This window comes from Macrotis lagotis, chromosome 3, assembly GCF_037893015.1.
Source record: "Macrotis lagotis isolate mMagLag1 chromosome 3, bilby.v1.9.chrom.fasta, whole genome shotgun sequence".
NCBI lineage: Eukaryota > Metazoa > Chordata > Mammalia > Peramelemorphia > Peramelidae > Macrotis > Macrotis lagotis.
Window position 1 is genome coordinate 38669580 of NC_133660.1, and position 16160 is coordinate 38685739.

The 16160-nt window shown below is 41.1% G+C and overlaps 1 protein-coding gene across 3 annotated transcripts in view; it reads right to left on the reverse strand.

The window, feature by feature from the left end:
* Positions 1–16160, reverse strand: part of LOC141517492 (uncharacterized) — a 61263-nt gene that overhangs the window by 33505 nt on the left and 11598 nt on the right. For 2 of the 3 annotated variants that reach the window (XM_074228537.1, XM_074228536.1), the window contains exon 5: positions 1875–2033. In XM_074228537.1, coding sequence (XP_074084638.1) covers positions 1875–2033 — 159 coding nt within the window. Of the gene's footprint in view, positions 1–1874; positions 2034–13615; positions 14458–16160 lie in introns of those variants that run through there. The other variant, XM_074228538.1, reaches the window with a different exon arrangement.

A 16160-nucleotide genomic window follows, 5' to 3' on the forward strand; every position in this document is an offset into this window, starting at 1 on the left:
GTGAAAGCCTGGGTCAGCCTGCCTTTCTTGGCCATCTGCTCTCTGGGAAGGGCTGCCATGCTTGTCTCATCCTTTGTCATCTGGCTTCTCACCCCCATCAAGGGAAGTGACTCCTCAGTCTCCCTCATCTCCTCAGAGACAGCAGGATCAATCCTCATTCTTCCTGACCCAATTGATTCACTTGATTTTTGACATTTTTCCAGATTTATTAGAGCCAGGCCTCCTTCTCCCACCCAAGGCCCACAAGCCCCTCCACAAGGGGAGTCTCTTCTCGGGGAGATCAGATCTCCTGTCTCTGGGTCATTCTGCTTCCTTGCTTCTCCTCCCCCACATGACTGTGGCCCCCCACCCCCAGGCCCCCTTCCTGGGTTATTCTGATCATCACCATTTCCCACCAGGCTTGTCAGAGGCCGGGACAAGGAGATAGAAAGGAAAAACAGCAGCAGACCTGCTCGTTACAAATCCTCAGCAGGATGTAGACAGCTGTGGCCCTGCAGCCCCACCCCCCACCCCCATGGGGACAAATGGAGATCAATGATAAAGCCCCTGACCCGGACCATAAAGTGACAGGCCTTCCTGATCCTGGTTTCCATAGGATTCAGAAAAAGCAGGTCTCAGGACCTTTGGTCTCTGGGTTCCAGGTCTCCATGACAAAGGGCTCCTCCCTGACAATGAAATCCTCCTGAGGCCATAGTGGACCCAGGTCCCACACCCTGGTTCTGGGCACATCCGGAGGAAAATGCCTATGAGGCCACTAAATAAAGGAAGAGATCAGGACCAAAGCACCTCCTCTTCCCCCCAAGTCAAGCCGACAGAGGAGGGCAGGAAGCAGGCAGCAGGGCTAACTAGAGGGTCTGATTGGCAAGACTGTGGGGGTGACCATATGGTGGCGGTGACCTGGATGGTAGGAGTGACTGGAGAGGGGCGGGATGGGTGACCAGATGACTGGAGTGACCCAGCGGGGGTTGGGGCATGGTGATGGGACATCAGTGGTGACCGGATGGGGCAGCTGCACAGAGGGCCTGAGAGCAGCTCTTCAGGGGGTCTGCTCCACTATCCCCGCCTCCTATATTCTTGCCCACACATTGCCTGAAGATGAATGGGGCAATGCCTGCTCCTGACCTTTGTTTGAGTCTGAATGCCTTGAGGTGCCTGTCAACACTAGCTGTCTACACTGCCTCCCCCACTCTGTCTTCAGATCTAGTCATTCCTCCAAAGTTAATATTGACCCCTTAAATAAATGCCCAACCTCAAGGCATAATGGAAGAGGCAGTGAAGGTGGGGTACCAGGTGGCTCAGCCCCCAGGACCTTGGAGTCTTTTAGCTCCCCTTTCAAAGAGGGTGGGTACAAGAATGGGGCACTCAAGGATGCTGTGCCCTGCCTCTCCTGCACCACCTCCCACATCCGTGGTCACCTCTCTGAGCAACTGGCATCACTGGAGCTAACTCATCTCACTTGGCCCTTGGTGGCTCCCAGAGGGTGCCAACCTGCAATGGTGGAGACCCATTGCTCTCCTGGGATTTCCCCTTACAATGAAATCACAGTGGTCCCTCTCATGTTACTGAAAAGGGGTCAGATACAGTAAATAAGCAGACTGCATTTTAAAGGAACACGGATGAATCCTACATGAAAAATTCCTTTTGTAATGCAAATGATCACCCTCTTATGTTTTGGGACTTTGAAAATTAGATTTTCTGACAACTGTAGAGGAATCCTCAATGTTTTGAGATAAAGGAGATTATCAGCATGAAAGGGACTCCCCAAAAGTCTGCCAAGTCTACTTTCCCCACAATCCCCTTAAAAGCACTCATGGCAAGCAGGTGAATGACATTTGGGCACTGGCATGGCTACAAGAGTGGGGACAGAGACTTACAGCTACATGAAGATCATCTGTTCTGTCAATAAGTACGTTCAGTTTTTCTTCTCTTTTCAACATTTTGTCAATATTCTGGGACATTGTATTTTTGACATCAGTCACTTGACTTTTCAGAGCAGAAATCATAAATTCACTTTGGCTTTGATTGTACTTCATCTGTAGGAGATATAAGAGTGTATTAGGTTTCTACTACTGTGTCTATACCTGAAGAGATGATGAAAAAGGGTAAAAACATCACTTGTACAAAAATATTCACAGCAGCCCTGTTTGTGGTGGCAAAGAATTGGAAATCAAGTAAATGTCTTTCAACTGGGGAATGGTTTAGCAAACTGTGGTATATGTATGTCATGGAACACTATTGTTCTATTAGAAACCAGGAGGGATGGAATTTCAGGGAAGCCTGGAGGGATTTGCATGAACTGATGCTGAGTGAGATGAGCAGAACCAGAAAAACACTGTATACCCTAACAGCAACATGGGGGTGATGATCAACCTTGATGGACTTGCTCATTCCATCAGTGCGGCAATCAGGCATAATTTTGGTGTATCTGCGATGGCAAATATCATCTGTATCCAGAAAACAACTGTGGAGTTTGAACAATGATCAAATATTACCTTTAATTGAAAAAAATGTCATCTTATTATGTAATTTTGCTATCTCTTATACTTTGTGTTACTTCCCTAAGGATATAATTTCTCTCTCATCACATTCAACTTAGATCAATGCATGCCATGGAAACAATGTAAAGACTATCAGACTGCCTTCTATGGGGAGTGGGGGGAGGAGGGAAGCAAGATTAGGGGGAAAATTGTAAAATTCAAAATAAATAGGGGCGGCTAGGTGGCACAGTGGATAGAGCACTGACCCTGGAGTCAGGAAGACCTGAGTTCAAATCCAGCCTCCGACACTTAATAATTACCTAGCTGTGTGGCCTTGGGCAAGCCACTTAACCCCATTGCCTTGCAAAAAAAAAAATTAAAAAAATAAATTAAAAAAGAGTGTATTTTTTGTACAAATGATATTTTGTACAAATATCATTCATTATGGTACCATGTATCCATTAAAACACAATTCTACAAAGGTACAAGGAAACCAGTAAATATTCAATTCCAAACCATTGAAAAAGTACTGGATTAACTTGTCCTCACTCCAAAGCTCTAAAAGATATTGTCTTTATGTGTTTCCATAATCAGGAATTAATAACACCATAGTTAATAAGTATTGGTTTGTATTTTGTGACAAACTACTATGGGGGTGACCTTCAGGTAGATTCTAGGGGGGGATAATCTTTATGTTAGTCCAGTGATCTTCAAGGTGGGAGCTGAGGAAGAAGACCCAAGGAAGTTGGATCTTGACCCTATTGATGGGAGTGGGAAGATGGGTTGCATTCCCCTTTTTCACTCTCTATGACCAGTTGCATGTTTCCAACATGTCACTCTTCGTCACTGCTCCATCCATTCTGTACCTTCCCCTGGATGGCCTTTGACTGGGGGCATCTCAGATGGGACCCAAGCAGCTGAGCAGGCACATTACTAATTGCGAATAAGATTTTCCCTTTATACTTTCCTAATCAGAAATAAATCTCTGTAGGTAATTCAGACAATCTCTGAAAAGGGCATTGTTGCGAGATGAGAATGCTCAAATCCTGGGGTCCCTGATTATACCATCTTGGCAGGCCACTAACCAACTAGAAAACCTTACAAGAGGGAATCGAGGTGAATTCTGACTCAATTTCCACTCAGGCAGGTTTGGGGGTGGGGTAGGAGTCTGAGGAGAAAGAAGTGACAGTGACATAATCAAAGTCATGTCTCCCAGTCTCTCTTTAGAACAGCCCCACTTCTCATATTATTCATTCCCTCATTAATTGTTAGCCAATCATAGCTGATCTCTGGCCGCTGGGAGTAACTGCTCTTCTAAGGGCATGTAGGCATTGAGATGGCCTCCATGATTATTCTTTGGTTTAAAAGAGAACGCTAAATGACCATTTTACTAATTGTCTCCCAACCATAATAAATTATTTAGAAGCCCTGTCTCTTAAACTTTTTCCTACATCACGGTTTCCTTCTAATTTTATTTGCATTCATTTTGCTTATGCAGAAACCTTCCAATTTTATGTAACCAGATTAATCCATTTTAATACTATGATCTTTATTCATCTGTTATTGTGACAAGTATCGCCTGTGTTTCTTGTGATGTGACCTTTTATATTTAGGTAATATCTATTTGGAACTTATTATGGTATATGATGTGATTTATTGGCCTAACTTCATTTTTTCTAGATTGCTTTTTCAATTTTCCCAGGAGCTTTGTTAAAGAGTGAATCTTCACCCTAGTAGGTGGGATTTTTGAGTATAATGAACATCAGATTATGTTTTGATTTTTTCTTCTGATTGATGTTTCTATTTTTAAAATAGCTTCAAAAATTTTTGATTTTTATTTTTTAGTAAAGTTTAAGATTTGGCACAGCTAGCTAGGTCTCCTTCCCCTTTTATTTATTTTTTCTTCATTATTTTCCTTGATATTTTGTCTTTTTGTTTGTCCAGGTAAATTTATTATTTTTGAGTTCTAAAAAAATAGTTCCTTGGTAGTTTGATTGATATGGCACAATAATTGCATTTTGTTTACAATGTGATTTTTATCCTATTGAATTAGCCTACCCCATGAGAAATTAATGCTTTCCTAATTATTTAGGTCTGTTTTTGTTTCTGTAAAGACTGTTTTATAGTTCTATTTATATAGTCCCAATGTATGCTTCAAATATCAAATTTATCATGCAGTTATTTTGAATGGAATTTAACTCTGCGTGTTTGGTTTTATTAGTAATATATAGAAAAGCTGATTTGGGTGGGTTTATTTTACATTTGACTACTTTTCAAAAGTCATTAATTTTTCCAATTTTTTTGATTGACTCTCTAGAGTCCTCCAAGTTAACCAACATATTAGGAAAAAGAAATAATTAAGCTATCTACAAATCAGTCTCTGCTTCTCCTCTCCTTTCTTCTTAACTCTTTGCAATTTGGTTTCTGATCTCATTATTTGACTAATTCTGCTCTTGCCAAAGATACCAATGCTCTTTTAGCTGTTCAATCTTTTGTGTGTGTGTGTGTGTGTGTGTGTGTGTGTGTGTGTGTGTTGTCTATTACTTTCTTTTTTTAATAGAAATTTTATTTTCTTTTACCAGTTACAAGTAAAGGTAGTTTTCAACATTCATCCATTTGCAAATTTATTGCGTTTCATATTTTTCTACCATGCTTCTTTCTCCTTTCCCAAGGAGGTGAACAGCCTAGTAAAAGTTTTTTTTAACTTTTTTAAACTTTTAAAACTTTTTTAAAAACCTTTTTAAACTTTTTTTTTTTAAAGTGTTTAACAGGGGCGGCTAGGTGGCGCAGTGGATAAAGCACAGGCCCTGGAGTCAGGAGTACCTAGCTGTGTGGCCTTGGGCAAGCCACTTAACCCCGTTTGCCTTAGAAAAAACTAAAAAAAAAAGTGTTTAACATATTCCCATATTATTCATGTTGTAAAAGAGGAATTAGGACTAAGGGGAAAGAAAAAATCATGAGAAACAAAGGAAAAAACTAAGTTTTAAAAAAGTGAACCTAGTCTGCTTTGCCCTGCATTCAGACTCCATATTTTTCTGATAGCATTGTCCATAACAGGTCTCTAAGAAATGTCCTTGATCTCCGAGCTTTTGAAAGGAGCAGAGTCCATCAGAGTCGATCATCTCACAGTGTTGTTGTTAGTGTGTAAAATGTTCTTCTGGTTCTGCTTATTTCACTCAGCATCAGTTCATGCAAGTCTTTCCAGGCTTTTCTGAAGACAAGTCCCTCGCGATTTCTTACAGAACTGTAGTCGTTTTTTTTAATTAAAGATTTTATTTATTTTGAGTTTTATAATTTTTCCCCAAATCTTATTTCCCTCCCCCACCCCCACAGTAAGCAATTTATCAGTCTTTACATTGTTTCCATGTTGTACATTGATCCAAATTGAGTGTGATGAGAAATAAATCATATCCTTAAGGAAGAAACATAAAGTATAAGAGATAACAAGATCAGATAATAAGATATCAGTTTTTTTTCCCTAAATTAAAGGTAATAGTCCTTGAACTTTGTTCAAACTCCACGGTTCTTTATCTGGATACAGATGCTATTCTCCATCATAGACAGCCCCAAAGTGTCCCTGATTGTTGCACTGATGGAATGAGCACAACAATCAAGGTTGATCATCACCCCCATGTTGATGTTAGGGTGAACAGTCTTCCTGGTTCTGCTCATCTCACTCAGCACCAGTTCATGCAAATCCCTCCAGGCTTCCCTGAAATTCCATCCCTCCTGGTTTCTAATAGAACAATAGTGTTCCATGACATACATATACCACAGTTTGCTAAGCCATTCCCCAATTGAAGGACATTTACTTGATTTCCAATTCTTTTTTTTTTTTTTTAGATTTTTTTGCAAGGCAAACGGGGTTAAGTGGCTTGCCCAAGGCCACACAGCTAGGTAATTATTAAGTGTCTGAGGCCAGATTTGAACCCAGGTACTCCTGACTCCAGGGCCAGTGCTTTATCCACTATATTACCTAGCCGCCCCATTGATTTCCAATTCTTTGCCACCACAAACAGGACTGCTATGAATATTTTTGTACAAGTGATGTTTTCCCCCCTTTTTCATCATCTCTTCAGGGTATAGACCCAGTAGTGGTATTGCTGGATCAAAGGGTATGCACATTTTTGTTGCCCTTTGGGTGTAGTTCCAAATTTCTCTCCAGAAAGGTTGGATGAGTTCACAGTTCCACCAACAATGTAATAGTGTCCCAGCTTTCCTACAACCCTTTCAACAATGATAATTATCCTTTCTGGTTATATTGGCCAGTCTCAGAGGTGTGGGGTGGTACCTCAGAGAAGCTTTAATTTGCATTTCTCTAATAAGTAATGATTTAGAGCAATTTTTCATATGACTATAGATTGCTTTGATCTCATCTGTAAATTGCTTTTGCATATCCTTTGACCATTTGTCAACTGGGGAATGGCTTTTTTTTAATATGACTCAGTTCTCTGTATATTTTAGAAATGAGTCCTTTGTCAGAATCACTAGTTGTTAAGATTGTTTCCCAATTTACTACATTTCTTTTGATCTTGGTTGCAGTGGTTTTATCTGTGCAAAAGCTTTTTAATTTAATGTAATCAAAATCATCTAGTTTGTTTTTAGTGATGCAGAACTGTAGTCTTCTATCACATTCATAGGCTACAACTTGTTCAGCCATTCCTCAATTGATGGGCATCCCCTCAATTTTTAGTACTTTGCCACCACAAAGAGTTGCTATAAATATTTTTGAACATGTGGGACTTTTCCCAATTTTTATGATTTCTTTGGGATATAGGTGCCTGTATTAGTATTGTTGGATCAAAGGGTATGATCAGTTTTATTGCTCTTTGGGCATATTAGCTGACCTATCTAATGGCCTTTCTTTGGTGCTCATCCTTCTACACTCTATAACCTCTGAAACTGTTGATCTTCTCCTTCTCCTTGACAATCTTTTGATAATGGGTTTTCATGCCATGACTTTCACCTTGTTCTCTATTCTTGGTTAGATCTCAAAGGTCATATCCACTAAACGTTGACTCTATCCTGGGCCTTTCTGTCTCCATCCATATTCTTTTGTTTAATGATTTTATCAGCAACAGGCTTCAATGATCACCTTTGTTCATATGATTCTAAGATCTATTTGTTCAGTTTGAACCTCAAATCTCACATATCCAAATGCCTGTTTCACATCCTGAACTAGACATCCCAGAGATACCTTATACTCAACATGCCCAAGGCTGGATTCATGATCTCCCCCTTCCCCAAATCTCCTTCCAACATCCCTTTTATTTTCCAGAGCACCCCTCTTTTTCTAGTCACACAGGCTCAAACACTTAGGTATTATCCTCAACTCCCACATTCCATCTGTTGCTAATTCCTGCTCTTTCTACTTTTAGAACATCTACTTCAGAACATTCCCCCATCTCTCTTTGGACTCTGCCATCATCCTGTACAGGTCTTCATCCTCTCACACTTAAGCCTTTAGCCTGCTCCCCACTTTATCTATGCTCCAGACCATCACCCCCTCATTCAGTAAATTCCAGGGCCTCCCTCTGTCCTCTGCAATCCAATTTCAAACCTTCCTTGGCCCCTTCCTACATCGGCTTCCATTTTTCTCCCATCCTTGTACTCTGGGACCATTGTTCTCCTTGTTCTCCTGGCTGTACTTCTTCAACTAAGGTCCTAACTTTTTGGAAGAAGCCTTTCCTAGTCTTTCCCTCTGAGACTCCTCCCAGTGTATTGCATTTAGATCTTCTTTGACCTTAGTTGTTTGCATACTGTCACCTCCATTAGGCTGAACTGCATGAGAGCGGAGACTGTTTTGGTTTTTGTTTGATTTTGTTTTGTTTTCTTTGTATCCTAGTATTTATCAGAGTGGTCAGAACATAGTAGGTGCTTAATAAATTTTTGATGACTTGCCTTGATTCTTTGTGCTTACTGCCTCAATTTCTTTGATGTGTTTTATAGCTACAACAACTATTTCTGGCACTATATAAAATAATAATGGATATCTTACTTATTTCTGATCTTTTGAAAAGATTCCTAGTACTTCTCCATTCCAGATAATGCTGGATCTTGGTTTTACAAAGACACTTGGTTGTTTCTTGTCCTTCATCATTGAAGAAGACCCCAAAAGACATCACCATGTTACAAGTTCCAGTTTGTGGTTGATCAGACCAACCCAAACTTGAAATGCTTTACCATAGGTCCAATAAACATACTATTTACCATATGAAAGAAAAAATCCATTCCCCCCCAATGTTTTTCATCATAAATGGTTGTTGTATTTTGCAAAACAAACTAAAATAAATAAAATAATAATCTAAATAAGATCTAAATTCTCCATAATACATAAAATATAACTTTTACATAATAAATAAAATCTAAATTCTACATAATCATTGTTTTTGCAGCCTTCAAGCCTAGGAGTTCATTTTATTGCTCGGACTCCCAAGCTCGAAAACTTGTCAACCTGACTCCTGGGTAGGAAGGATCATGAGTGTGCTATAGCACACCTGGTGGTTGGGTTCCTTAAATTCTTTCTTTTGGTCCTGTTCATCTGTACATTTTCATATTTCTAACTATTCACCAATTTATTTAGTTTATTAGTTGGGTTGGATAAAATTGGATCTGACAGTTCTGGTAGTTTCCTTGGTTTTATTTTCAATATTGAATTCTTTTTCACGTGGGGTTTTGGCAGTTTGATTTTCCTCTCTCTTTTGATTAATCAATGATTTCCCTACTTTATTGGTTATTAGGAAGATCTACAATCTCTGCTTTCGATTTTTTTTAATCTCTGATTTTGGGATTTGTTTTGTTTTTAGTTTTGATTTGTTGCTTCTCTCTTTTTAGTTGCATGGCCTGTTCACTGTCCTGTTCTTTTTCTTTTTTGTTGAAGGTATTTAGTAATAGACATTTTGGCCATATCCCAAAGTTTCTACGTATTTTGTCCTTTTTTGGTCATTTTCTTCCATGACATTATCCATTGCTTCTCTGAGCTGTTTTTTGACGCACAATTCTATAAGATTAAGCTATTTAGTCTCCATTTAAGAAAGGGTTCAAACTTAAGTGGACAAGGTTAGCAAGTTGTTGAGAGAAATAAAAGGAAAATTGAGTGTGTATGCTAACCCCTGGTAATAAAAGAATTTATGTAAAGGAGGTGCCAAAGAGAGTAAGCATAAAGATGTTAAAAAGGGTAAGACTGGAGATCAAGGTTAATATTGCATTGATTTGCACTGTTGGACCCAGCCAAATGACTTTTACTTAGGCTGGTATTCCTCTCTCCATAAAGGGAAAGCACAAGTTTTGAGAAATCTTTCTCTACTTTCTAGGCTTTCCAAGGACAATGAAAGTATCCCATGAATAACTGGAAAAAAAGTCTTAAGTGTGAAACCTAGTAAGAAAACACATTTGAAGAACAGAGGAGAATCCTAATCTGTTTCAGAAGGCTGAAGGGCAGAGGAAAAGAAGGGAGAAGAGAAGAGTATGATGGTTGATACTCTCTGCTAAGGGGAACTAAGGTAGCTAGCTAATAGTTAACCTGATAATAATAGAGGTCTTATTTTCTCTCTAGGTTATATATCTAATCCATAAATCAATCAGTCAACAATTATTATTAAGCCACTTCTATGAGCTAGGCATTGTGCCAAAGACTTGGCAAAACAAAGACAGAAATGAAATAGGAGCTCACATTGTGGTGGAGGTGACAATTTGTACATAAGGAAGTATAAGATAAATATAAGGTAAATTTATCAAGAGGGAGGAATCAGCATCTGGGGAGGATTAGAAAAGCTTAAAATGTAGAAAGTATCATTCCAACAGAGCATTGAAGAAAACTGCTAATAGCAATAGCACTAATAAGCCTATTCCCAAAGAGATCCAAGAAGGGAGGAAAGGAGTCATATGTACAAAAACATTGACAGTAGCTTTTTTTGTAGAAGCCCCAGACTTAAACTAAGGCAGTGATTTCCTACTTGGAATGGTTAAACAAATCATGGTGTGTCAATAAAAGAATATTATGAATGTTCCATAACAAATAGCAAAATAGATATTTTCAGAGAAAACTGGGATGACTAGAAACTGCAGAGCAAAGTGAGCAGAACTAGGAGAACTATTTATTAGTGATGCATTTATACAGGGACTATCATTAAGAAAAATCACTTTGAAAGGCTTTAGAAATAAGATAAGCCTCAAGTCCAGAGGACTGAAGACTCACTACCAGAGACAAACATTTTTGGACATGTCCAAGGTGGAAATTTGTTTTGCTGGATGATGCTATGAGAAATGGAGATGAAACATGAAAGTGTCCTGTGGTGGCAGTGGTGGTGGTGGTGGAGTCCAGCAAGAGGGCCAGTTTATTTGCCTCTGTAATTATGGTTCTACTTATTCCTCAGTGGATTCACATGGGCTCTGTCTGCAGACCCTGCTAAGGAGGATTCCTCTTTGCATTTGCTGCTCTGCCTGCTTTCAATGCTAGGGGACAAATTGGTCCTTCATCATTTCTAAACTCACCATCACATTGTTACAAGCTTTGATTGATCTCATCTCTCTCAACTTCCTCTCCCCTCAGACTGGAGGACCAAACTCCTGCCAGTGTCTTTCCCTCTGGAGGGCAGAAATTGGGCTCAGCGTCTGATGCTTTACTTGGTTTCAACTCCCTTAAACAAGATGCCCCATGTTTGGCAGAGCTCTCCCCCCTTTCCTGACTCCTTTTGTGTATCATTTCTCCCTTTAGATTGTAAGAACCGTGGGGCAGGGCTGTCTTTTTACTATTCTGTCTCTGTTACTTAGGTCAGTGTCTGGCACATAGTAGGCACAATATTTATTGACCTGGATTCGATTCTAAAGAAGCAGGATAACAGAGATGAAGGTCAGCCTGAGGCAGACAGGGTAGTGGACGGCAGCAAGAGTAGATGAGCTGTGGGTTTTTTGAAGAGCATAGAAGGATAGAACCAAGTCATTATGAGAATGTAGTGTCTTTGGAAAGGAGATGGCTCTTGCGGCAAAGGTGACAGAAGTCTAGGGGATGGCCCAGGCTAAACAGTTGGTTCAGTTGTCATCATTTCTTCTCAGTCTTGAAGAGGACCAACAGGCATTGCTAAGTTGGAATCAAGCTATGGTGTGTCCCACCAGAGCCAATCAGATCCATACAGACTTGGAGTGCTGACCACAGGTTGGACACAAATAAAACTATATGAACAGTTGGGTGAAGATGTCTCTAAATTTCTACATCTCTCGATTCTTTTGAGCTTTCTGAGGTTCATGGAGCACAGAACCTTCTCTCATGAGGGCACACTATGTTGGGTGGTCATGCAGTCAATTCCAAAGTTCTTCACGGAGACCTTGAGAGTGTCCTTGTATCGTTTCTTCTGACTCTCATGTCTCCTGATTATCACTGCCTGCTTTGCATGAGTTGTCTGTAAAAGAGTCTTTTAGGCAAGCATCCGTTTGGCATTTAAACAATGTGGTCAGACCATTGAAGTTGCACTCTACATTAGAGTTTGAAGGGTTGGCACTTTAGCTGGAGAAAGAACCTGGTACCTTCTCCTGCCAGGTGATCTCCAAAACCTTCCTAAGATAATTCACATGGAAGTGCTTCAGTTTCCTGGCATGGCATTGGCACACTGTCCAGATTCCATAGCAATACAATAATGTCAGCACAATGACTCTGTAGACCTTCGATTTGGTAGGCCTCTTCTACCTCTTCTATCCTATACTTTCCTTTGGAGCTATCCAAACACTTTGCCAGCTAGCTTGGCAATGGGTGAATCAACCTCATCAATGTGCCCCTCCCTGGAGAGTATGCTGCCAAGGTAAGTGAACTTATGCACAAAACTTCTCCATTTGCTATAACCAATAGTTCCCATATGTATAATGTGGTGGAGCACCTTTGTCTTCTTAGGTCAAAATTAGTACAAGTCAAAGGAACAGGAGAAATGAAGTCATCCTAACATCCCAAGTCCCTCATGCAGCTTGAATTTGAGGTCTTTGGGGCCTTATGCAGGATGACTTGAACACTTTTTGGCTTGTTGCCCTGGAGCTCCCAGTGGATCTGTCTTTCCTAAAAGTCTGAGACCATGGGCAGCTAGAGTCAAGGAGAAACTGAGTGTAACTTTGGGGCAGGAAGTCTGCTATCATAAAATGATTTATTCCTTTTGTTAAGTCTATACCTTGGAGTAAAAACTGCATATATTCTCTCTGGAGCTGAGCCATGGTGCTGAGTTCTTTTTATGAGGGCTTAATGAAACACAGCTGACCCAATGCAGAAGGAGGTGTTTTCTGAGTGATACCAGGGACATGAGAGCTAGTATGATTGGATGCATTTGAACTGCCTTCACCCCTTAGACTAAATGACAAGGAACTGCTACCCAGATAGGGATAAAGTTAGGGACTCAAGGTCTTTAGGTTTCTGGGAACCAGACCAAGCCTCACACCTCCTTGGAGGTCTCTTTGTTGTTGGGTGGAGCACATGACCTTGGAAGTCAGGGGTTTAACAAGCTCTGCTTCTTTTAGTGAACTGGATCAGGTTATTGGCATCAGTGCCACTTGGTAATAATGCCATCCTTCAGAAGGTAGAGGGAATGATATGGGGTCTGCCTTTCTGAATCTGATTCTACTCCACAAGAAGTAATTGGTTCCTCTAGTGGAAATGTTGGAAACTCGAGGAAATGGATACTCTTCAACTGTGACAGCGAAAGATGGGAAAACCAGGCATGGACTGAGATACACCCAGGACATGGGGAGAACAGATTGCAAAATATCAAAAGAAATATAAGCAGGATCCCATGTATCTTTTCGTGTGTGTGTGTGTGTGTGTGTGTGTGTGTGTGTGTGTGTGTGTTTCTTTTTGGCCAGGCAATGGGGTTAAGTGGCTTGCCCAAGGTCACACAATGAGGTAATTATTAAGGGTCTGAGGCTGGATTTGAACTCAGGTCCTTCTGACTCCATGGTTGGTGCTCTATCCTCTGCACCAACTAGCTGCCCTTGGATCTCACATATCTTGACTCTAAGGGAAGTCAGTCCCAAAGAGATGAATGAATGACTTCTGAAGACACAAAAAGAAATAATTCCTGAGAGGAGGAAAAAGGAGAGACTGGTATGGATTCATAAGGGATGTAATGACCAAATTACATTTTATAAAGATTGTTTGAATGAAATTGCATTTATTTAATGCTTATACCATAGTGTTTGTGCTAAGCTCTGGATATATGAACACAAAAGTGGAAATGACTCCTGCTCTTGGGAGCTCTCATTTGAATGGAAAAGTTTCAACCCCATGTTGGATGTCAAGGCCCATGGTTCTTAGGGGGCAGCTGCAAAGCAGAGGGTCATGCCTCTTCTTAAGTATCTCTGTCATGAAAATAATTATAGTGGCTTTTTTATGTTGAATCACTGGACAATGCCAAGGGCTTTGGCATCAGTAGCATTCTTTGGGGGGATGTTGTCATTAGCTGTGGCTGTTGAGGATTGTTGAGGGTGAGCAGCTACACCATTTGGGAGGAACTTGCCATGTCTCCTCTTCTGAAGTATTGCTTCTAGGGTAGATGTATTGGTAAATGCTTAATCAATGTAAATTGATGTATTGGTAAATGTTTTGGCAATTGTTAATCAATGACTCTTAGGGGGAAAAAGAGGAAGCACGGTCTATTTTTAGGTTGAATGTCCATTGTCAACATCTTCTTCCATAATTTTCTTAACTTTAGACAATCAACAAAACAGTAAATCACAATTTAATTTGTAGTATGGGCTGACTTCTGAGGTGTAAACCCTCACATTGAATATTTAGCAACCAGTTCTTGGGAGCCAGGCTGGCTGACTCTAATAGTTCTGATCATCTCCCTGGACTGACGTGGGGGGGACAGGAGAGATGCAGGGCTGTAGTTCTTCAGGGTGCAGATGCTCCTAGGGCCTTGGAATTTACTTGCTTGGCAGGGGCAGTTGGTCAAGGATTAGTGATGATGCTGGTGACAGGTACAGAAGGTGGGAGCCAGAGCAGGTACTGGAGGATAAGTACAAAAAGTATGGCCTGGTCAGTCCTATAAAAACAGTGCTCTGAGTGTTAAAAACCCATAATGAGCTGAGGCTTGTGAGGCATGCCAAGCTTCACAAAAAGGTGGTTTGGTTTGCCTCGGTTTTGTTTTTTAAAGTTCTGTTTGGGAAAAGAGAAGACAAGGCTGCGTCTCATGGGAGCTGTACTGATGGTGAGTGAGGATGGAAGGAAAGCACAAACGCTCCCTCTCTATTTTGTCTTGGCTTCCTTTGGGAAAGAGATTAACATTTGGGCTGAGAAATGTAGAACATTAATCTGGGAGGAATAAGACTTCATTTGACTCCCTTTGGTGCGTTAGTTCACTAGGCCTGGTCTGGAATCCACTATGGAGCCAATCTGGGAAAGAGCTCCGGAGAGGCACTGAGGCAGAGGAATGGCCCCGGGGCTGTTCCCATTGTGGTTGTCTATGAAGGCAACCAGAGGGCAGTTTGCAGTCTATTTATTTAGGGTTTTTTTTTTTTTTACAAGGCAAATGGGGTTAAGTGGCTTGCCCAAGGCCACGCAGCTAGGTAAGTGTCTGAGACCAGATTTGAACCCAGGTACTCCTGACCCCAGGGCCAGTCCTTTATCCACTGTGCCACCTAGCTGTCCCTAGTTTGCAGTCTAGAGGAGACTGACCCTGTCTGATTCCTGGCAACATCTCTTGTAGGCCACATTAATGAACACTAGAGAGGGTCCACATGGCTTCACTGAGGCAGGTCCTCTAACCTCCACTGGGGAGTTAGGGGCCTTCTGAGTCTGATGATTTGTTCTGTTCTGGTCATTGACTAAAAACTCTCCACACACACACACACACACACACACACACACACACACACACGCAGACAAACAAAGAATTTTGATGAGAAGTGCTAGGTGATGTAGTAGTTTTCAGTCTGTAAGTGCCAGGCCCTCTTTGTTCTGACTTTCTTCCCATTATTTCCTTCCAGACTCCAGGTTCTTTGTTCCTCCGAATGAGTTGTCTAGTTTTGTGAAGCAGTCCTTTGGGTCTCGCCTTGGTCTCCTATATCTGAAGATGCTCTTCCTTTGTACCCCTGGACTTAGTCAGGGCCTGGCCCAACCTCGGAGCTTAATAAATGCCTACTGACTGACTCCCCATCCTGTTGACCACTTGTCCATATTCTCAGAACTCCCTCTGTGGCAGGGCCAGGTGATACAAATTTGAACAGAAGCTCCTTCCCTGCCCTCAAGGAGTTTGCCTTCTAATGGGGGAAGACAACATATGAATGGAGTGAAGATGCCCAGGGAGTCCTGGGGAGTGGTAGAGAGTGGAGAGGAATGAGACAGGCCTTGCCTGGAGGGTCTCCTTCCAATCCAAGGGAAGACCCAAGGGTCCCTCCAATGGGTCAAGCCCAAGGGCTGGTAGGAGCTTCAAGAATCAAGTTTGTACCCAAAGTTCTACTCAAAATTTGGGAGGAGGAACCAGCAAGACCCTGTCCATCTGTCATCTCTCACCTTTGCTGAGTGACCACCCCTACCTTGTCTTCACTCATGTACTCAGTTTGTAAATCTATAGGTTTATAGAATTAAAGAATTTAAGTAGTCTTTTTTTTTTATTACATTGACACAACCTAACTATGAGTAATGTGTAGCTCTCCAATTAACTTGTGCTCATATAGTTTGGTAAAGAATGTTGTGTAACTGAATGTATA